Source organism: Sporothrix brasiliensis (assembly GCF_000820605.1).
Source record: "Sporothrix brasiliensis 5110 chromosome Unknown Cont15, whole genome shotgun sequence".
Classification (NCBI taxonomy): Eukaryota; Fungi; Ascomycota; class Sordariomycetes; order Ophiostomatales; family Ophiostomataceae; genus Sporothrix; species Sporothrix brasiliensis.
Genome location: NW_024467134.1, coordinates 2888807 through 2911399, shown reverse-complemented (window position 1 = coordinate 2911399; position 22593 = coordinate 2888807). Strand labels below are relative to the sequence as shown.

The 22593-nt window shown below is 51.2% G+C and overlaps 1 protein-coding gene across 1 annotated transcript; it reads right to left on the bottom strand.

The window, feature by feature from the left end:
• Positions 1–1267: 1267 nt before the first annotated feature.
• On the bottom strand, positions 1268–2566 carry SPBR_05957 (c2h2 finger domain containing protein; the record flags this gene model as incomplete). The annotated part of the gene is made up of 2 exons (XM_040764219.1): positions 1268–2172; positions 2242–2566. 2 exons carry the CDS (start codon positions 2564–2566, stop codon positions 1268–1270), a joined length of 1230 nt encoding a protein of 409 aa, XP_040622564.1.
• Between the last annotated feature and the right edge of the window lie 20027 nt (positions 2567–22593).

Sequence of the window (22593 nt, the reverse complement as noted above, 5' to 3'; positions counted from 1 at the left end):
CAACCACGCTGCATATGCAGCCATACAGAGTTTGTTCAAGCCGGTGCTCCTCTTTTACTTCTTTGTTCTAGGATATACAGAACGATCGCGTGGAGTGGACAATAAAGAACGATCGAGATCGAATGTGTATCATATCCAATCTTGGAGATTAGGCCGGCCACGAGGAAATCGGAACGAAAGCCATGATAAAAGGCCTCCGTAAAAAATAATATTTTATGCACGGTTCATGACCATGTTATATGTCGTATGCGTGATGGGAACATCATGTCCCAGAATTATCGTAATTTGTCTTTACGCGGTCACTTCTCGACGATGGACCAAAAGCTCGTCACTTTTCATCCCAATCGGGCATCCCTTTGGGGAGGAAGGAGTAGCCCTCACCTCCCCAACAGTCGGTCGCAACTTCCGCGGGGAACACATGATTGATTTTAGGAGGCAACAACGAAGGGATAGAGCATCCGGCTGACGGTCCAGCTTCATCACGGAGCTCTTTGCGCCTATGAGGAAGCAAGACACAAAATAAAAAGTTGGTCTTCTCGTTCTTCCCCGTGTTTTCGCTTGTTTTGGAACACCAAGGGTCTGGACACATGAATGCTACATGTAGGATACAAGCGTTTTACGAGGGTTTTTCAACCAGAACGGATTGCGAATGCTCGTCTTTTTTTAGAGGGTTACGTTATATTGTTCTGCTCGTAATGCGTCTCACACAATAATATAGACTTCTCGAATTTGGAAACAGTTCACAGTAAATGCAAGTGTGGTATTGTACTGGTAAACGCTGGAAAAAAGACCCCTTCTCTTTCTTTTCTATAGCAAGGACAGCTCCCAAAAAGCCATTGAGCGCCGATTCCCAAAATGGACCATCTTTTCGAAGAATACGCAAACTCCAATGGTGGTAATGACGAGACAAATAAAATAAAAACACATAGCGAGGAAAGGCCGTGTAAGACGCAAAATCTTCTTCTTTGCATTTTTCCCGGTCCCAATTGTGTACAAAAACATCAGCCTAGATTTGTATCCGTAAAAATGGTTAACCCAATCCAACCCAGGTGCGCCCCAACCCAACGCGTGGCAATATAAGAAAGCCCGTAAAAACGAGATTTAGTTCTAAAAACAAGATGAAAGAAACCCGGTCCCGGTTTTATTCCTCCAAATAGGAAACCCAGTAGACAGCTGTAAAGAAACGCTTGCAGAAAACAAAAAGCAGATCGCACAGAAAATGACACTAGAAAAGTATGACAAGAGGCGAAAGGGAGAGCAGGGAGTTTTAGTTTCCACTGTCAAAGTTGTGGCAGCCGCGCTCGTGACGCTTCATATTGCTGCGCACACTAAAGGCCTTGCCGCAGCCCTGGTGTGGGCACTTGAAGGGCTTCTCGCCGGTGTGCGAGTGGCTGTGGATCCGCAGGGAGCTTGGGCGAGAGAAGGCCTTGTTGCACGTTGGGCAGATGTAGCGGTCCTGCGACTGCGGGAAGGCGGCGGCGGCCGAGGGAGAGATGTAGTGGTGGTGCTGCCACGGCGACGGCTGGTGGTGCGGGTGGTGGTGTGCGTGGTGCATCGGCGGAAATGTGCTGGCGCCGACCTGCGGCAGAGGACGCTGGTAGTAGAGGCCCGAAAGCTGCTGTGCCTGTGGTGCCTGGACCGACTGCTGTGGCGGCGGTGTTGGCTGCTGCATGGCCGGGTAGTAGATGGCGGCGGCGGCGGGCGTTTGGCTCAAGTAAGAAGCCTGGGTGGGGTAGGCGGGAGCACCATAGGTCGTCGTCGCGTGCATCGAGATGCTGCGCTGCGGCTGCGGCTGGTGGTGGATCTGGGGTTGTTGTGATTGTTGCGCCTGCGACTGCGACTGGGACGGCGACTGGTACTGTTGCGGGTGGGAGCTGGGCGGTTGCGAGGCGTGCCGCGGCTCAGACGTTGCAGACTCGTGGCTGTAGGGCTGCTGCGGCGGCGGTGTTGCCTCAAAGTAGTAGTTGTTTGTGGCGGCGGCAGCGGCAATGGCGGCGGCGGCCACGGAGTGCGGCAGCTGGTTGACGGACTTGGTCGAGGGAGAGTCGTAGCCGGTGCCAAAGCTGGCCTCGGACATCATGGGCGGCGTGGGCGGCAGAACGCCGCCCCGCAGGCTCATGGGGTTGCTAGAGTAGTGGGATGAATTGGGCCGGGTGCTTGGCCGAGAGGAGGCTGGCAAAACAGTTAGATGGCTGCTCGTCACAGAAACAGGCAACGGGGCGAGCCCAGGCAAATGCTCACCATTGAAAGAGAACTCCTGCTGCAGGACCTGCTGCTGCAGATGTTGTTGTGAAGACTGCTGCTGCATCTGCTGGGACTGGGGAGACGTCTCGGAGGTGGGCGAGCCCTGGTCGGCCAGGTCCAGCAGGTTGGAGATTGAGGGCAGCGAGCACTTGTTGTCGTCCATGGGAGGCGAGGGAGGGCCGTGTGGTTGTTGTTGTTGTGGCTGCTGCTGCTGCTGCTGCATTTGCTGGCTGGGGTATGTGGCATATTGCGAGACGTGGGAAACGTGCTGCGAGAGGCTGGCCTGCCCGGCGTAGGGGTTTGACAACAGACCGGCTGCCATGTTGTGCGGATGTGAAGGAGAAATGGGAGAAATAGGTATTAGGGTATTATGGTGAAGTTGTCAAGTTATGTAGTAGGAAAGACGGATGTGGTGAAGAATATTATTTTGACGTGTAGTGAAGGTGGTGAATGTCAAAGATGGCGAGAATTAGAGTAAGAGTTCGGGTCGAGTATGTCGAGGACAGTCAATAAATATTCAACCAAGAACCAGCTGGGATGTTGTTGCAATGTATGTCTTGCTGTTGTGAAGTTGTTCTGAAGATCGAGATTACAGAAAGATGTAAGAATGATTGTAAGAATATAAAAGAAAAAAACAAAGGAAAAAAAGAAGAGGAGGAGAGCAAAGAAAACAAGAAGAAGTGGAGGGGAGGGGCGGGAATCTTATAAGCTTGCATCGACAATCGGGAGTCGACGAACAACAAGGTAGAAAGCACAAGGCAAGGCGTTAGGACCAACATTGCGTGGTGTTGGACCAGGTAGAGCAAGGACGACAGCAAGCGAGTACGCTTGACACTGGTCAGTGCAGGGACCAGGTGGCACTCCGTCTCCATTCTCCAGGGGGTCTGTCGTCGCCTGGGATGTCTTTAGCACCGGACCGTTCTTTTCTGGGAGCTAGCTGGTGGAACTGGGGCGAACGCCAGTCTCCAGTTGTGCGTTATTTCATCAGATCCCTTTCTGGTGGTCAAAGCAGGCCGCTAGTCGAAGACGTTTGTGCTGCAGTGCCTCAGTGCGTACACGCCCCCCCCACCCCTTCTCCAAAAAAAAAAATCCACACCGTTGATCCCCTAGGCGATGTGCGTCCAACGGAGCCCATCTGTCACAAAAAATGTGTAGGCCTGACCCGAGAGCGCCCCTTGGGGGGGTGTGAGGTGTTGCCATTGGCAGAGGAGGGGTGTGCTCTTTTTGGAGGCTCTCTCTTTGAAGACTTTCTGCAGGAAGGGAGGGGGAGAAAAGGGCGAACCCAGGTGCCGATCAAGAGCAAGAAACTGGAGAACAGGATGCAGAAGCAGAGAAGGCGAAAAGAAGGGTTGCAGGAGAGCAAGAGACGAAGGATGCATTGACATCCGGCAGAGAGGAAGGTAGAAGCAAAAGTATGCAGGCGCGCCCACCGTATGCTCTTTCCTGCGCCGTCCTCGTTCTGCTGCCTTTCTGTTTTGCAGGTTTGCAGTTTTGCACATTGTGCGCTCGGAGCAGGAAGGAGCCTGGGCAGTTGCGAGGGAAGCTGCGCTCGAGCATTTCTCGGAAACGCGCCACTGGCATCTGCCACCGGGGGCCGCTCGATCCAGAAACATGAGGTGGTTTACGGAGGCGGGCATGAGCCTATCCATGCCAACTCGCAGGAGCGACATGCAGGACCAAGCCAGGCAGCCGGCCAGGCAGTCGACGACAGACGGTCGAATACGATGGTGCATGGCGTACACGGCAGATGTACGAAGGACGAAGGACGATGCCGTAAGCTGCATAATGGGATGAAGCACACGGTGGCGAGAGCCTTTGGCCCGTAGCGTCTACCAGTGCATAACCGATACGAAGGGGCAGGGCGGGTGACCACGAGGCAGATGGTGAAGACGACAAAGACAAAGGCGGACGTTGTGACCGGCGAACCGGTTGAGAGCACTAGCAACTAGCCAAAACCATTCCCACGGTAATCGGTGAAAAAGGTGCGATGGCCAAGATGCATGTATCTTACATCTCTGTACTTGTAAGGCTCCGGAGGCGGTTTTGGTCCGGGAGCGTGTTTCGGGAAATTCTCCAGTTATTCTGTTCTTTCTTTTCTATTCTTTGTACCTTTATGATGGGCGACGATTGGGCTCTTTGCTTTTTATGCGCCTTGTCGCCTTTCTCTTGCCCTGCAATTCCGTGGTTCTTCAGCACTACATACACTATTTGCACTATTTACACTACAGAGTACATTCATAAAGCCAGCCAGACCAGGGAGACATGCCAAGGCGGGCGTCTTGACCCGCTGTACGAAGACGGCGAGTTGGTTCATCGTTTGCTGGCGCCTGCTCCCAAACCTCGTTCCATCACATGTATCTTCTGTTGTGGTTTTTGTTACGTCCTATCTCTTGTCGGATGAAGATGCTGAAGATGCGATGGTAAAGTGTCGACAGACGTCTGCCGTCATTGCTATCCTGGTCGCAACGTCACGGACCATGGCCATGGCCGTTTCTCTCGTCGGCTGTCTGCAAACGACATGTAAGAGTACTTTTTGTGCGGGGTGTCGCACAAAGGGTACGTCGCCTTACGTGTGCTACAGAATACGGGGTAGCAATGCGTCGTACAGTGAGTGCTCGTACACTGCAGCTCGTACACTCGGCCGGCACACAAAGCTGCACACGCGCACGCCCCCACTCTCCACACCCCTGTTCGTTCTGCCCCCTGTTCTCATGGTCTCCTGCTCCCCTGTTCCCAAACAGCCCAAAAAAAGCAAAACCCCCTTTGACATCGAACGGAGAACGGATGTGCAAACTTGAGACGGCCGTTCGAACAGATGGGAACGCACAAAAATAGTTTCAAAAAAGAGACTGCGAGAGTACACAGCAGCAGTAAGTGAGGCCACCACCGCGTCAAGGCTGTGACCGGATTGTCAGGCGGATCTTATGCCGTGCGGCTCTTGTTGCCCCAGGTTGTCTTTGCAAAGCAGTTTCGGGATACGTTTTCATGTTTCTGTGTGTGCCTCTGGGCGGTTCTGGGCGACGCTGGGCGACGCTGGGCGACGCTGGGCATGTTCCCTCTTTTTTCATTGTTCCAGAACACTTTTTGATCTGTGGCGATTGTCAGATCTTGATCGTTTTGGCCCGTGACTCGTACTCTTTTTTCCTGGCCTTGGTCCTCAATTGTGCACTTTTATTTTTTCGTGTTTTCCCCATCAGTTTTGCTTCCCTCGTCGTCTTCCCCCGGACCTGCCAGCCCAGACGACCCTTTGCATTTTGGCCCTTTTGTAATTCTGATGCAAAGTGTTGTCACCATTGTCCTATTCTTGCCATTGCCACTCGGGTGCTCGGCAGTTTTAGAGCCAGGGACCAGTATGTCGTCTTGACGTGGTGCACCAAAACCAGTTAGACATTCGTCAACCGTGATCGACGGCGACAGGTCAGCAGTGGACAAAGACTGCTGAGATGAGCGTTGGATGTGAGCGGGAAGCGCAGGCGAATTCTGCGTCGCTTCCGCGGATATGTATGCTATTGTATGGTGGAGTAGTCAGCCATAACCTGCTACTGTATTTCGTATCTTACTTTGTTTGCCGCTTGCCTGCCGGCTGCCAGCAAGGCCAAATGGCGCCGGCGCCGCGAAATTTGGAAAGCCACGAGACCAATGAAGCTAACGCTACCCACTCACCACTGGACTGGATCCAGCATATATTGCACGAAGGGCTGCGTATGTCGTACTGTTTTTGGCATTTGCACCGAGAGAACGACGTACGTGTACAAACGTATTTGACATACCTGCGTGACAGGACGCTGTTCATGCCACAAGCGCCTTGCACGGAACCAATAGCATTCTGGGACAGGACAGATCGATCCGTCTATTGTAGCGAGAGTGGGGGAAGGGGGGGAAGAGACGGTGAATGACCTTTTTCGCCAAGTCGCACAAGTCGTCCGGTCGCATCACGATTGGTGCCAGGCGAAACAAGACTGATGCGCTGTGCATTGCGCTACTGCGTGCGACACATCAACAAAAAAGAATCCGATGAAGAAGGACGAAATGGCGGCCGGCATTCCGCTGTACAAGTGACTGGGAGGGACAAGCAAAGCCAAGAAAGAATTTGAGCCCACGTCTGACGTCTGACAGGGCTGTTTCGGCGTGTACCGTTTCCGTGCTGCACGTTTCTCGTCGGAAAAATGCGAAATGCAAAGCAAAATAAGAAAAGGAAAACGCCAACTGGAAAGGCTGCGTTGTCTCGGGGGTGTGTGGTGTGTGCCCAAAAGTTGGGTCGAAATGGCGGGAGGGTAAGGGAAACGCAGAGAACGTGTGACAAGGGGAGACGGAGGACGCCGTGTCCTCCAAATTGGAGAAGGGGGAAGGGGGGGGGACAGTTCTGAGTCGACTGGGGCATGCCAGAAACAAAGGCTAATCTCCTATGATCGACGCTTCCCTTTCCATACCCGTCCGCAACGACCCCACTCTAAGTACGATCAGAGGGAGAGGCCTGTTGGTGTACAAGAGAAAAACAGCATCAAAAGGGAAAGTGCAACGGGTCAACTTGTGTGTCGATTCTGTCCCATGAGGAATGAGCGAGGACGACGTCCCCGTGAGGCAGGCACGGGTTGGCGGGTTCAACAGATGCCCGTGGTGTCTCAGAGACGGGCAGAGAGACAGAAAAACGACAAGACACGAGACAAGCTGAAAATAGAACCCGTCCTGTCGTAAAACGCCACACAGACGGCACAAAGAATCCATCTCATCGTAAATTGTACAGACGAAAGGAATGTGATAACGCACATACCCTTTTGGAAAAGGAATGCAAGTTCAGGTGGCAGGTCAGATGGTTCGTACATGTTCTCAATACATCGAATGTGTTACAGCATTGGGAAGGCAGGAAGGCAGGAAGGCAGGTGGCACATAACACAAGCCGTCTGGGAAAGGAGCAACCCCAACGACGTCAGAGTGCAGGGGTCGGCACCGGAACGAAGCTGGTCCTGTTTGGACAGACGACGCAAACAAGACGAGCGGTCGCAGTGCGGGACAAATCATCCGTCCCTTTGCTACAAGGGGAGAGGGGGGGACCCTTGGCCTGGATTCCTGGCCGGGCAAGTCCGTCTGAGGGCTGGGGTTTGAGGGGGAAGGCTGGTGCACAAAATAGAGTGCAATGCTCACAAGGTTTGGCGGTGCGAACAGACATGTGGGAAACGCGGCACTGTGCGGCTCTGGAGTGTCTTGAGCTTCTTGGCAGTAGCAGATGTGCACCTGCGCACTGCAGACCGCAGGAGCCATCGACAGACGGCTGTTTGACAATCTCAGACGAGGGCAGGAAATAACGGGGACGAGCAACGATGAGCTGCAATGAGTTGCAAAACGAGCGACGGAGCAACAAAAAAAGAGCAGCAGAGTTGCAGAGAGTTGCAGAGTTGCAGAGTTGCAGAGTTACAGATTTGACGGAGAGATTGCGACAGCGGCAATCGTTAATCCTCCGGAGCAGCGCATGGTCCTGCCCCTGGTTTGGGCCTACGACGTAATACTACAGGGGATAATTATGCGCCACAGCACACCGCTCGGTTGATTGGGCGCTGCAGCACAGAGTTCCGCCATCGTTAGTCAGATACAGTGCTCTCGCGAGCATGCTTAAATCGAGTCTGCGACAATCCCGGGGCGCTCCCGATGCGGTTGACACTGACACTGACATGATATGGATGACGCCTTGGGATGGCCTTGGCCCTCGACGGCACATCGCCCATCGCCCATGTCACGATACGAATGTCTTTATCCGCGTTTCTGCCTTTTCTGTTATCTCTGCCCTCTGCCCTTATTCCTCTCGTCGCTTGTCAACATTCCTTTGCGTATCCTCTCAACGGCCATACGAATGTTCATCCATTTCCCTTTTACGTTCTCCGTCCCCGTGTGGAGCATGTCTCCCTCCAATTGACAATGCGCGTGGCCGGCATGCCCAAACGGCATTCCAATTGCTTGGAGCCTGTGTTGGCTGTCTGGCGACAACAAAGTACGGAGTATGTCGAATACCGACCTGCCGAATCGCTTGGCCTGCTGTCCGTGTCGCCCTCAACTCGCTGGAATTCGTGGCTGTCTCTCTTGGAAACACTGTTCTAAGACACCCCCTGTCGAACATTGAACCTGTCCAAACCGGTCGCCACGCGCTCACCATAGGTACGGTATTTAACACCAATTATAATAAAAATCATTGGCGAGTCAAGGTAAAAAGGTAGCTCTCGAGCGATCGTCTTCTTCATTCAGGATCCCAGGCTTCGAAAAGCTCCGTCGTACTTGTGAAGCGTAGTTAATCTCCTAGAGTCGTGACGTCGTATGACTGCAGACCATTAGACTTTGTTAGACTTTGCTAGACCTTCTTAGGCCATGTTTGTCTTTTGTCGGCTTTATGGTCTATCGCCTCGTTCGTCACATGGTGGCAATGGAAACGGGACGATCTGTTGCATCTCGAAACCAACATCGTGCGCTAGGAATGTTTGCTCCTTTGCTGTGGCAATGCTGCCTCGCTCTGCTGGTCAGCCACCTCTGGACAGTCTTTTCCGTCTCTTGCCTCTGTCGCGTAGCACGTCAACTGTGGCTCTGTGTTTTTTATGCCGTTTTCATAAATCACCGGCAGTGAATCCGCCACACAAAGGACGGAAAAAAAGTCGATCCGGCAGGGAACGCGCCATGCATTAATCCGGCGCCACAGCAAAATTAAACTACAATTTCCACGTGCCACACCTTGCCCAGAGGCAGTATTAGTACGCTATGTGCAAGGGAAAGACAATCCTGCCTCGTCGTATCTTACGATGTACATTTTGTGCACACTATGTTATTCCCTGTGACTCCACTTTGTGCACTTGCCAGACTGACTTTGACAGGCCGGCTGTTCCTTCCCACATGCCAGGAAGAGGGCCTTGTACGGCACATATTGGCACTTTGTCTCGCAGTCCTTTTTTTCTCCGTATTACATAGTTTTATTTTGTTCTTTTTGGTTTCTTTTTTTGTGTTTATATTCTCATTTTCAGCTTCTGTGACGAGCACCAACCCAAAGGTGCTGAGACATTCGAGTCTTGTTTTGTCTCGGTCCGCGTTCGTCTCTTTGGTGACTACTTTGGACGAATGTGCCCTTTTTTAGCTCGTCACTCACTTCCCGCCGTCACGCAATTGCCTATTACAGTAGTTTTCATCGTCATGTACCCACTTTTTCCTTCTGTTCCTTCTGTGGAGGCTTCCTTTTTCTTTTTTCCCATTCCGAACGGTTGTTCACTTGGTGCCTTCCTTTTGTCTGGCTTGTCCATCTTGTCGCTCTTGCCGCTTTTGTCGCTCTTGTCGACTTGTCGCTCTGGTCGCTCTTTTCTTTTTTAGTCTCGGTCGTCACGTTCTCCCTAGCACCTCCACAGCCCCTATTTCATTTCCCCAGCGCACATATTTCCCACGTCTGCGTGTCTAATCTGCCGCGTGTCGTCCCTTGTTTTCACAGCCGCACCGATCGGCACTGGCAGAGACAGAAACGTCCAAGGCGACCTGGAAAACGCTGGGGGCATCACTTCTCAGCGACGTTGAAATACAAACACACGAAACATCGTGACAAATGGATCGTCGTCGATATGGAGAAGAGAGACAGAAGCCACGGTGAACCCCGTACACGCCCTCATCCGCTCTTTCCCCTTCAATCTCCCGTCACTCCCTTTTCCATTTCCATTCCTGCCCCATCACTCGTTCGTTCTTGCTTTGTTCTTGCCTCTATTTGTGTACGCCAATGTGTCTCCATTTCTTCCATGTGTCTGCCCAGCTGGAAAGGCATTTTTCGTTTTCCACTTCTTTTTGTTCTGGTTTGTTTAGTTTCTTCGGACCGCCTTACCATATCCAGCCATAGCCCCGGGAAACATGTTGGTAGTGTGTCTCGTGTGTTTCTCGGGCACGTTGGCGACTCTCCAAAGTGCGGTTGCGCTTGTTGCCCACTGTATAGTATAGCAGTGTTTAGCCCACCCGGCGCCCCTGCCTATTTACTGTGTCGCTCTGCCCCCCCACCGCTCCTTCTCAAAGTGCCCCCAAATCTCTTCCCCGGCAGGCACGCTACTACAAGTAGGCGTTTGTTCCTTCTTTCCCCTGCTGAACATGATCGCCTAGCTTATAAATCTCCAACTCCAGCGCTAGGAAGGAGCCAGGCTTGTTCCGTCTAGGCTTGTTTTCCTTCTGCATAATATTCCTCTTCTCACTGTTTTTCGTGAACAGGTCTTACTTAATGCGTTGCACGTCGTACATGTGTGCAACGGTTATTTGCAGCTCACATAGTCCGTTTGTGCAGATCTTGCTTCCTTCCTTCTTGCCTGCCGGTGATGGCCCCTGTCCACCGGCCAATTTCGCCTGTACTTACATACGATTCGGACGGAGAATGTAAAAAGTCATTAGGAAACCGAGTCAGGAACAAACGGAAGTCGGACAAACGAGTCAGCCTGGGTAACTGCTGTGAAATCGACAGGAGACGGAGGGCCGAGCAGAGGGAAAGAGGGAGGGGATGAGGACGGTGTGAATGTGAGAGGGGTCGGACCCTGCCGATATCTCATCTCATGAATGGCTTTCTTTACATTTTATCTTGTGTGCTTCCCTGTCAGCCCTAGCACGTACCCAGTCCAGGTTGCTGGATTGAGTTTAATCTCGATTTTCCATGTGCCGTCTCTTTTCTTGTTGTAATTAGCAGGGTATGAAAAGAGAAAACATTGGCGGTCCACAATACGACCTGACAACCGACCACCTGACAGACGGCTCGGAGTCGCCTACACTGGAAACGTCATGTCGCAGTAAGGTGTAGAGTTTGGTTAGAGACAATGTCAATCCCAATATCATCGTCCGTCTTCTTGTTCGCACCCAATGTTTTTGAAACGCCATCGAAGCGTTCCAGAAGGTCTCAAAGAATTCTTCTCTTGCCATCCTGTATGGTTCGTGCGCTCAGAATGGGGGATAGACAGATGTTCTAACTTGCCTGACCGACATCATGCTCCCAGACTTGGGTTGACCTTGTTTCTGCCCTAACGGATATTCACAGGGGGGGGAGAAGAGAGAAGACGAGAAGTAGCAGAGGTGAGAGCGAGAGAGAACCCAGCAACACAAACACAGGGCATGGAAGGCAATGCCTGCACGGGACATGACCAACCGATCGTCAGTGCATTACGGGGCATAAAAAAATAAAAAATAAAAAATAAAAAATAAAAATAAAAAAGAGCAAGATGCGCCGTGCATCACTTTGCCCCCCAAGGTCTGCGAGTTTGCATCGGGTGGCCCTCGACAAGGGCCTAGGGGTGGAAGGGGGCGGCACATCTGATGGACGGCTGACTGACTGCACGGGTTGTCCTTGCCCCCGGTTTTGAACCATGCGAAGGATAGCGTCTGATCGCCCGGGGAGGAGCAAACAATAACAACACACCCTTTTTGTAACATCGGCAAAATGCTATTCTGTCGAGTCTGTTTCTTGCTCTGTACGTGTATTATGCCGGACGTGTCGATCACGTTCGACGGGGTATTTCTGGGCATCAAGAGTGTCCGAGGGACAGGATCAGGAGTATCAGGAATATCAAAGAGAATCAAAGAGAATCAAAAGCGGACATTATGGAGGTCATCTACGGCAGACTTGAAAGAGATAACAGGTGAGATTAGAGCAACCCTTTATTGCCGTCCTTTGGCAGGCGTGGCAGGTCAAAGTGACGACTCGGGCGAGTAATCTCAGGAGAATGGGCAAGAGATGGGAAAGAGGGCAAATTGGGCAAATTGGGCAAATTGGGCAACACTACAGAGTACAAGAAAGCCAAGTATGAATATCGTTTTGCTTGTCCGCGAAAATCAGAGCATCTCATTGCCAATCTTATCGGAGTTCGCTTAGCTCAACGGACAGTAGTAAGGGCACGCCCACAGCAGCAAACACTGGTCGGGAGACCAATTCGGATGACGGTGACATCCCCACTCCCGGAGCTGTTTCCCAGTCCGGGTGCAAAGTGGCTGTTAATTTTGCTGTGTTTTGTGCTGTTGGACGGCAGGTTCCATTCTGGTGCTGTGGAGGGACGGGCATCAAAAAGAAAGCAAAACACTATGTGACAGAGGATACGGAGATAAAAAAAAAAAAAAAGGCTCGAAAAAGGCCCAAAAGAAACAATCCCGTTTGTGAACCCTTTTGCCTGATTGGAAAATAAGATACGACACTATTTACAGCACTCTGTATGAACACTGTAGACTGCAGCTTCACAGTATTTTTCACTATTATTGCAGTCTTATAATGTGACATCGCACAATAGGTTCCTCGGCGCACAGAAAAAGCAACTTGCACAGCTGCTTTGTCCAGTGTTCGGGGCCCGTCCACAAGTTCACAAGGTATTTTTTTCGGTGGTGCTCGACAGCCACGTTCCGAGTTGTGTTGAGTGAATCGAGTGTTGTCGACCAAGGCCGTTTGATATTGGGTATTTTAAGGCAGCATGAAATGAGCAGAAAAGATATCAGAACTGCATGTGTCGACAGTCGATGTTGCCAAAAAGAGAGTATATAAACACATCGGACATTGTTGGTTACGCCCGACTCCTTGCCTTAACCTGAATCTGTTGGCCTCATCGTTCGCCCGTTTCTCTTTACACTTAGTACACATTTTTTTTAGCTCAGATGCTGTTTTGGCAGACTAATACGCTTGACACCTAACATTGTTTGTCTTTTTACCACTTTCTATGCTTTTTGTCTCACTCCGTCGCCCGAACCCCAGTAGCGAGCCGGCGGATGGGATTCATTAGCAGGAAACAAGCAAGGGATGAAAAGGGGCAGAAGAAAATCAGGTGAAAAGCAAAGTACAAGCAAATGTAACGAGAAAAAGAAAAGGAAAGGGAAAGGGAAACAGAAAAGGTAAAGAAAGAGGTACAAGAGAAGGAAGAGAAAAAGCAGCGACTATGAATATTAGTTGCGGCGCTACTGCCCACTCATAGCAGTGTACTGCAATGTCTTCATGTCAAGAGAATCGAAGATACTCGATGAGACATCCACCAGTCTTCATTCCTCTCTGGTCCATACTAGTATCAGCCGGCTCTAATCGTTGCGTCGCGGTGTTAGGTATTCTCCAGGACATCCCTTGCTTGTCACTACGAAACACTGCACGAAAACTGCAAGAACTGCATGCTGCATGAGCTTTCATAAACAGAAACAAACTAAGCTGTGTTCTACCCCTTAAACTGCACATCTCACGTAACACGATTTCACCACGCCGTTCTACCATCGTTCTGTCTTTGTATGTACTGGTGACATATTATGAAGTCCACTTTTATTGACTTTTTTTTTTCCCTTTTTTCATTCCGTTTTTTTTTTTTTTTTTATTTTTTAACTTTACCTTGACATTATTTGTACTTTTTTTTTGTCTCATTTACCGATTTACTTTTTCTTTTGTGAGCTCCTAGCGCTGGGCCGTGGTGGTGTGGAGAAGCAGCCACATTTCCAGAAAGCTGCGGATTCTTCTTTCTGTCTAGTCCAACGTCCGCACATGTCTTACCTTGCCTCGCTATTCTGCTGGGCCCTGACGCCGTCGCGCTCTCGGGCCACACGGATCCCATTGAGTTGCGGAATCCATACCAGATACGGGCATAATGGCGAGGCGCGGAGAAGCGAGAGAAATGATTGCCAAAATGGGAAAGCGAGGAAACTTTGTGGAAATGGCATGATCCAGAGAGTCAAATATGGAAGGAGTGATGGCGGCGTCAGGAGATGGGTGAAGCCGGAGAGACGGGACGCGCGCGGCGGGACACAGATGGGCTCCTTCCATGATGCAGTGCAGGCTCCTTCCGTATACGGTATACAAAAGTATCACAGACAGGCAAGTGACAGGACATGAAGCCTCTGAACACGACACAAAAGACGGAAGGTGCGACACACGGCATACGGCTTACGAGATTCACACATGCCGAGGAACAAACTCACGAAATGTTCGCCCAGGTCTCTCTCCCAACTCAGATCCCATTTCATGTTGACTACTTTCTTGGACGCAGTCCCTCTGATCGTCGCGTGGTTCTGTCCTTCCCTTGCCGATCACCAAGGGGTGCATCCACCGGCCCACCCCCCTGTCAATTGTATCCCCCCACTCGCAACGGACTTCACCTTTGATCCCTGTTGCTGGTCTGGCGAGGTCTGGTCGCCAATCCATCGGTCTACATGTACGACAGTTACTGGAGATGCTGTGCAAAGTGACGGTTTTTTTTATCCTCCTCTCATAGATATGTTCGTATATATGTTATATATGTATTCTTTTATTTCTGTTGGTGTTTCTGCGCCTCGACCACCCCACTCACACTCCTACCACAATGACAAACCAAACCTCCAGTTGCGCTACACACCTTTTTACTGAGTATTCCCTATTGGTTTTTTTATCGATTTTTTTCTCATTTTTTTTTCTTCCAATCTTCCTTCGCTTCGTTGTGAAAGCGACGTAAAGGCTCGCGGCTGCAGGGCTAGAAAACTATTCAACGAAACAATCAAAAGCAAGCCGAAGGAAGGCCAAAGTGAGACAATTAAGTGGACTCGACGCACCAGCGCGGGTTCAACGTCCATAAATTAGTACATTGCTCTGCAGCAAAAAGGGGAAATGAGAGACAAGAGTAGCGAAAGAGTCAGGATAATAGGGTCAGAATAGAATGACAGGCGGATTGTGTGCCTCGGCCTCTCGCTGGAATGTGGTGTCATGCATCAATGTTGAAAAAAGAAAGAAACAAAATCTTGCTTTGAGGGGGACCGCATCACAAGCAAAGTAAACCAGCAGTGTTGTATTTACACTCTTTGTCTTATTGCGCGCCTCTATTTTTTGCGTTGCGATATTTATACAAACGCACGGGCGGACGCATGCCACCGACTCCTTGCATGAGCCTACTCCGAATCCCGACCGTCGAAGAAAATTATGTGCACTTTGTACGCAGTGCACCATACACAGTAGACCAGCTGGAATCTTTGTATTTCGTAGCTGTGTACAACATGCTTCGTAATGTGTCGTTTGTATGTTGTACTCCGTAATTACCACGTCCACCTACAGAACCACCCCCTGGCTCGCCAGCCCTGGTTCATCCACGTGAAAAGCACGCACCGGCAAATTGGATGGTATGCAGCTAAGGCGGTAGCTTGGGTTTGGCGTGTGGGAGCAGTGTACGTGAGAGTTGGAAGTGTGCTAGTCAGCCATTGCACGTACGATGTATTGTCCCAGTTGCCGCAAGGTACGAGATGGGAACTGGTCCCGCGTAAAGACAGATTAGGTAACGAGGCGCCGTCTTCATGTACTCCGCTCACGGAGACAGCTAAAACATACGAAATCCCCTTCCCCCTGGTTCCTCTTCGTCGGTTTATTTTCATTTTCTCGTTTCTAGAGGGAGACTCGTGGTCATGTTCTCTGTTGTAAGTATTTTGTTTTGTCCCCAGTTCGTTTTCTTTTTTCCAACCTTTCCTGTTCAAACCAGCTCCTCTCCTTGAGACTGCCCTTTCATGTTTGTTATGACTTAAAACTCTCACCGATGGCTGCCCGCTAGATCCGTTATTCCGTTTCTTCTTTGAGTGGGGCCATTTCCCCTGAGAACTCGTGGCAAGCCCCCAGCGGGGACAAAGAAGAAGGAATCCTCCGTACCAACGTGAGCACCTAACAAATAAAACAAACTAGCTCCCAGTGGCTGAGCTACGGGGTACTACTTTGGGGGTCCACGTACTCCGTATGGCGTCCGACGTTAACACCAACAATAAACGTTGAAGCACTTACGTAGCACGCTGCGGACAAAGAATTAGTTACGGGCCAAGCAGAAACCTCACTCAAAGTTACGATATTGATGTGACTTTCGGTCCAGTGCGAGGTCGGCCCCAGCCATTGCCGAAAACGAGGAACGGCAGGACAGTGGGAAGCAACTTGAGACATGCATCTGGCTAGCCTTGAGGACAGCATATGTTAACAGTGACAGAGAAAACATCTCATATCCAGAGGCCAGAAGGAACTCCACAACTGAAGACCGCATTAGCACCCTTTTCTTTGCAGCCTAGGTTCCTGTGAATTTTCTAGCCCCCAACGCTAAGGGGCCGGGCGATGCGCCAACGCCAGTGCTCAACGTTTGTCGCGGAGTTTCCATGAGCGTTCTGCATCCGTCCGTCTTGTGATAAGAGGTACAGTAATTACGGAGTACTCCATACTCCGGAGCTTGTCCACGACAGCCAGCAAATCCGGATCAACCTCACAATTTGTAAGATACGAAGCGCTGCTGGCTAGGATAATCCGGCGATACCACAACGGGACAATGCTACAACGGTAGCGCTGTGAGCGTCCCATGGACTTGGAGACAGACGAAACGCGGAAGCACTATTTAGGACTACGTTGTACGCCGGCAGAAAAAGAAAAGAACGCACTGCCAAGAAAAGAAACGAAACTACGGCGTCCACATTCTGACAAACCGCTGTAGCCCTGCTCTTCCAGGCCTCGTCTTTTTGCTTCTACTGCTTCCATCACCTCCTTTGTCGCTCGATGCGCTTTCGTACTCGCCATGATCGGCGCTTCGGCAGTTGCTCTTGCCTCTTTCCTCGCGATCCTCCATTGCCCTTTGTTCTTTCCTCGTTCTTCACGGACCCCCAGGCCGGTGGGTCTCGGAATCCGCCCAAGTGGTGTAAGCGAGGAAGGTGCAGCCAACGAATTTGCTCGTTCTGTGCGTTCTTGTCGCTTCGTCTCTTGCTTTCCATGCCTCGTCTTCACCTTCCCGTTCAACGGCGTCTGTCTAGCAATGACCCTCCTCCGCACGTCACCGCTCTTTCTTCCTTCCCCTTGCATCGGGCAACAGCCTGTTGAGAGCGCATCGGAGACACGGCCCAATACGCTATTTGCACCACCACCACAGCACAGTAATGACGCCGGACTACACAAGTGCACAGCAACTACCGAGTCGCCAACAGACACGCTTGTCCTGGCATACGTGACTACTTCGTACGGCAGAACGAGTCTCGTATGCCGGCGTACGGAGCGCCTTCCCTTGTTTCTCACCATTTTCGCCGTTCAAAGTCGAGCGGGGGCCACTACGAAGGTGATCCTTTTTGTCGGGTCAGGGGTCCCTTTGTTTCGTTTCTTTTCTGGCGCAAACGCCGTTGGAGCGTTCAGCCTTTTGTGTCTGGATGGAATGGGTTGGCTGCGACCCGTGCTGACGCCGATATTGACACTAGCCCTCACTCTCAAGCGCAGCCAAGTCCTTTTGCCATCCGCAAGTCCCGGGGTGCGCCCTCGGCCGTATTCGAGTCGACATTGGCGGCTATATCAAAGAGCGACCCAAAGTCAAAGGGCACAATCGGCTGTCGAGATGTCGAGATGGTCGAGATGGTCGAGATGGTCGAGGGTCGACGCTGCTGAAGCTCAGACGCCCCGCGCAGTGTCAATCGTACCTGCGAATGGAATGTAAAAGCGCGGCTAGATTAGCGCATAAAGGCCAAATATGGTGCGGCCAAGTCGCGCGACCATGCGATCGTCTGCCCTGTGATTATCTGTGTGTCATAGTGTCGAGAGTGAGTGGCGCCACCGGACACAGCATGCGCCAGTACCGTCGGCTCGACGGCCAGACCAATGGTGTGAATCGTCGGATGGCAAACGTTGGGCATTGACTGCAAACAGCAAGACGTAGCTATTCGCAGAGAACAAGTCGTATTGGGCAGTGGGAACGCTGTTTTTTCGGGAGCGTCACGATCCTGCAAAGGCTTTTTGACATCTTTTTTGTACATCGTACTTGAATATGTTTCTCAATGATAGAGTTAATATCGCAGAAAAGAAGGTTAGGAATAACAGCAATATAAACGCATCGAACCCCGGAAATACCCATTTATTCACTTGCTTATATATTCACTCTCATTTCAAACATCGGATAACTTTAAAATTGATACCTTTATGCTTCTGTCACTCCCTCATCGCTAACGCGAGCCTGGTCTTATTACCTAACTGCCCCCGAATATCTCCCTTCCTGACTGGAATGGTTATGCGTACGATTAGAACACGAAGGCATCGGCTCCACTTTCACCAACACAGGGAATGCATCGCCAGCATCGTCGGGAGTTGTCGATCACAGGGATGTGTGCCCACATTATTGCCGACCGCCGTATGTGTACGTTGTAAGGAATAATTACACTACGAAATACTTCGTATTGAGTTGGGTAGAATTGGCTATGGATGTCCTGAAGGACTCCTCCCCGATGTCTGCTCATGTGCCGTTTGTTGTTCAGCCACCCCCATTGTAATCGGATCACAATGCACATCGTTTGTTTAACCTCCTCTCCTGCTCCTATCGTCTAAAGCACATGCAGGTAGAATCTCCGACGAGACGATCTCATCTTGGAAGGAAATAAAAAAAGAATTTGCTCATGCACGTGAAGAATGCAAAGGTCGTGGCATGTTGAAGAAGAGAGGGAAAAGAAAGCGTACGTGCATCGTACGATGCCAAATTCTGAGCCAAATAAAGGGATGAACTACGGTCGAGATGCTCTTACCTGAAGATCCTGCAATTACAGATGAGTCTGTGCCCATTCGTCACCACATTCAAAGTGCAAGTGATCTCTTGCTCTCCACCCGCTGTCACACTGTCTTGTCAATTGTCACTGTTGCTTGACACTCTGCCACTGTAGCCTCTCCCTTTATACATACACCCCTTGCTAAACCGACTCCGTTAAACGGCGTCTACCATGGGTTGGATCGCCAAAAGGTAACGGTGGCGTTTCCCATCGCCTATTTTGGAGCGCCCGTTGAATCCTGATCCTGGCTCGCCTGGTTTAGGAGCTCATCAGCTCATTGATCACGTCTAGAGGCTTCGGAACTCTGCTTGGGGTTGTCAGTTTCAAGTTTTTTTGGCGAGAAGTCTGTGAAAATAAAGGAAAGCAGCACTGTGACAAGCAGACCAAAAGAAAGAGAGATTCCTGTACCCACTGTCGTGTACATGTATGTCTGTCGATCACTTTCTCTCTTCTTCAATGCAACCCATACCTAAAAGAATTAAATGCATATTCTGTATGTTGTACATGTACGAAATATACCTTTCCTACACCTCAGCTCATCTGCACAAGGAAACCCCCAAAGCATGCAGCACAAGCGCCACTCAGCACCGAGACATATTGTTTTTTCCCAATTGGGAAACTATATCGTGTCGTACATGGTAGTGCCCATTGTTCGTCATTGTGAGGATCTGCCCTTTGTTTTATCCCGCGTTAACCGCTGGCGGCTGTCTTGACCGACATTTCGAAAAAAAAAAAGAAGAAAAAGAGAAAAAAAGAAGAAGAAAAAGAAAAGAAAAGGGAGACGGGGAAGAGGAAGCAAAAAGAGAAACAAAGAAAAGTACGCAAAACAGTACTTTCGTAGTGGTGGAGCGCTCCCTTCCCCGACCCCAATCCCCCGAAACATGTTCTCATTGCTGTCTCTTGATTTAAACTTTTTGTGACGTGTCGCTTCCACCTGTCCCTCGTCGTTTTTGGGGCCCCCAGAGCCTTGGTGCACAAGCGTCCTCCACCCGAGCCACCTTCCAACCACCCACGCCATACTTTTGTAAATTGTACAGGTGCTCATCAACGCGCCGTCCGGTCCCTTGTTCATTGTGTGCCCCATTGGTGCCCCATTGATGTGAGCCCCATTGATTTGCAAGAAGCATCCCTCATCCATGTGAGACGGCACACGGATATACGAAGTAGGCCGTCGGTGGCGATGGAGCACGCTACTCGGCCGAGTTTGGAGGGGCTTTGCTCGATAACTGGGACTGGCGGATAGAGCATCGGGTCACAAATGGTCTGTACGTTGTATGATGCTTTCCTGGGACGCTGGTCTCTCGATGTACATCTGCAAAAATGCGGATACAGAACTCGGAAGCAAATGGCAGGCTGGCAAGAGACAGGTGGCAGGCCAGGAGGCAAGTGGCAAGTTGCAGGTGGCAGGTGGCAGGTGGCAGGTGGCAGGGCAGGACGCTTTAAGACATGGGCACCGGAAGGATGCAACCCTGTGCCGTGGGACCAGGAAAAACGGGCTGACCACCCTGCCCTTCGGCGATCCCTTGCGCTTTCCTCTTTTGCGCAAAAAGGTTCGTCGCGCCTTCCCTTATCGCGCTCCCCTGCCCACCAAGCCCACCAAGCCCACCTCGCTTAGCACCTTTCGATGCATGCGAGGGAAAGCGCTCTCCAGCGGAGCAGCGCTCCAGCGGTCGTCGCCGCCCTAAAGTGCGGCACAACGTGCGCAAGCAAATCGTGTGGTGCGCTCCCTGGCGCCTGGCTCCTTCCTGCAGTTTGCCTGCCCTCGCTACCCTTCCTTTTCTGGTGGTTGGGAGGCTGGCTAAGTGGGGTGGAGAATGATCTACCCGACGTTGTTTCCCACTCCCACTCTCCCACTCCCACTCTCTCCCACTCAGTTTTCTTGGTTGGCTGTGGGCAAAATACCAACACTTTCATCATCCATTCTGCAAGGCGATCGGGAAACAAAGCGGCGAATCCTCTGTGGCCGTCCACGAGCCAGCATCATGGGCCACATCCTTGAATGTACCCTCCAAAACCAACCATCAACACCCGACCCAGCTGTAGATCACTATCCAAGACTGGCAAAGGAAGCGACAATAAGGCCATTTTTGTTTAAAAACGAAACAAGGCGGAAGACAATCTTACGACGCAATACGATCCAGGAGAATGCGATTGACAAATTCTTGATATGAATCGGGAAAGTATGTCGTCTCCGCCGGCCGCGAGCGTCCTGGCGCCCCTGCCCGTCGCCCGACGATCAACGGCCCTGCATGCACACATCCTGCAAGGCGCCTCGCCGGAATACAACGTGCAACGGTCGCGATTCCGTCCTCCGTCAGTTGATCACCGGCACGACGTACTCCGGACAAATGCATGCCTTGACGACTACCTGCCTGACGACCAGAACTGCCTGCCGGCTGTCGTCTTCCTCGGATCGTCGTTGGCCGTGGAAAGTTGGCATGCTGGAAAGAAATCCGGAAATGTAGGACACCAGTATCCTTCACCAATGGAGTGTGGGTGTGTGGGTGTGGCTCTTGGTTGACAGCAAGGTTGTCATTTGGTCATTCCAAACGTCCTTGTCAGACCAGTTTGGTCAATTGGCAATCTGCATCCGCATTGTTTCTGCGCCAAAAAAGAAGAAGACAAAACATTGAACAGTGCGATGTACATGTACACGTACGCCCGGATCCGGAGCAGAACAGCAATCGTCCCACAAAGGTTATCGAGATCCCTGGGGCCTGTCTTTCCTGGTGCGTTGGCTCATTGGGTCTACGAGCAAAGAACACCGTCGTACCATTATCCACGTCGGAAAGTGGAACAAACACAAGACGCGGGAGCATCGCCGAGCCCAGTGGTCTCGTTCGCCACCGATCGTTGCTTTTGACTGCCAGCTCCGCGCCATATTTGCAACATACGACGACGTCCAACGAGGTTTGTCCAGTTAAAACAAAGGTCTAGACCCCCCACGGGGCATGTTCGACTGCACTTTATTGAATCCCCCTTTTCTACGTGCCCACCTGCGGAGGACAACAAAGTACTCACTCTCTGTCGACGACAGCTATCGCCTATTCAAGACCGGACCGTCCGTCACGTCTCGTCACGTCCTGCCAACTGCCAACCTAAACTCACGGTGCTTCCTGGGGGAAGAGTCGGGCTTGGACTCCCCCCTCGTCCGAGCAGACCAAGATCCTCCCTGAGCAAAAATACTCACATCCCCTTTTGTGGCGTGTTTTTCGCTCGTCTTTCGTCCAGGAGGCAGCCGCCCGGCGCATTCTTCTTTCCAGGACTACCCCATCATCGTTGGGCGTCCAATGAAAAGAGAACCCACGATGATTTCACGTTCACGGGGAAGCCGTGAGTGACGAGACGTGCTCTTGCTGGCAACTGGTACAATGCCTCGTTGGCTGCACAGGGAACGCCGTCTGAAAGCGCGGGGGACGAAACGTCGTCCAACAAAAGTACGTTGGCATACAAAACCACGCGATTTGCTTCGAAAGAAACACAGGGACGGCGTGCTAAGAAAAGCTTAACAATGAGCAAGATCTGGACGACGTACTTTTTTGTGTGTGCAAATTGCAGACAGACAATATTGTTTCGCAACATTTACTACAACCTGCGCTTTGATGGCGCAAGTCCTTTGAAACGCCCGGTTTCAAAACACTGGATAAGCGAGGGCAACGCAACATGGTAGCATGGCAAGGGCAATGAGCTCAGGCCCCAGGAAAGGAGACGTGGGCCTTGACACGGCTGCCATCAACAGCGATCATTACGACAAAGTTGATTTTATCGGAGCAGACATAGCAGTCAAGCACTCCGTACAGCATAATCAAAGGGTCTGGTCATACTTCGTATTGCAGCTATCCTTGTTTCGTTGACCAC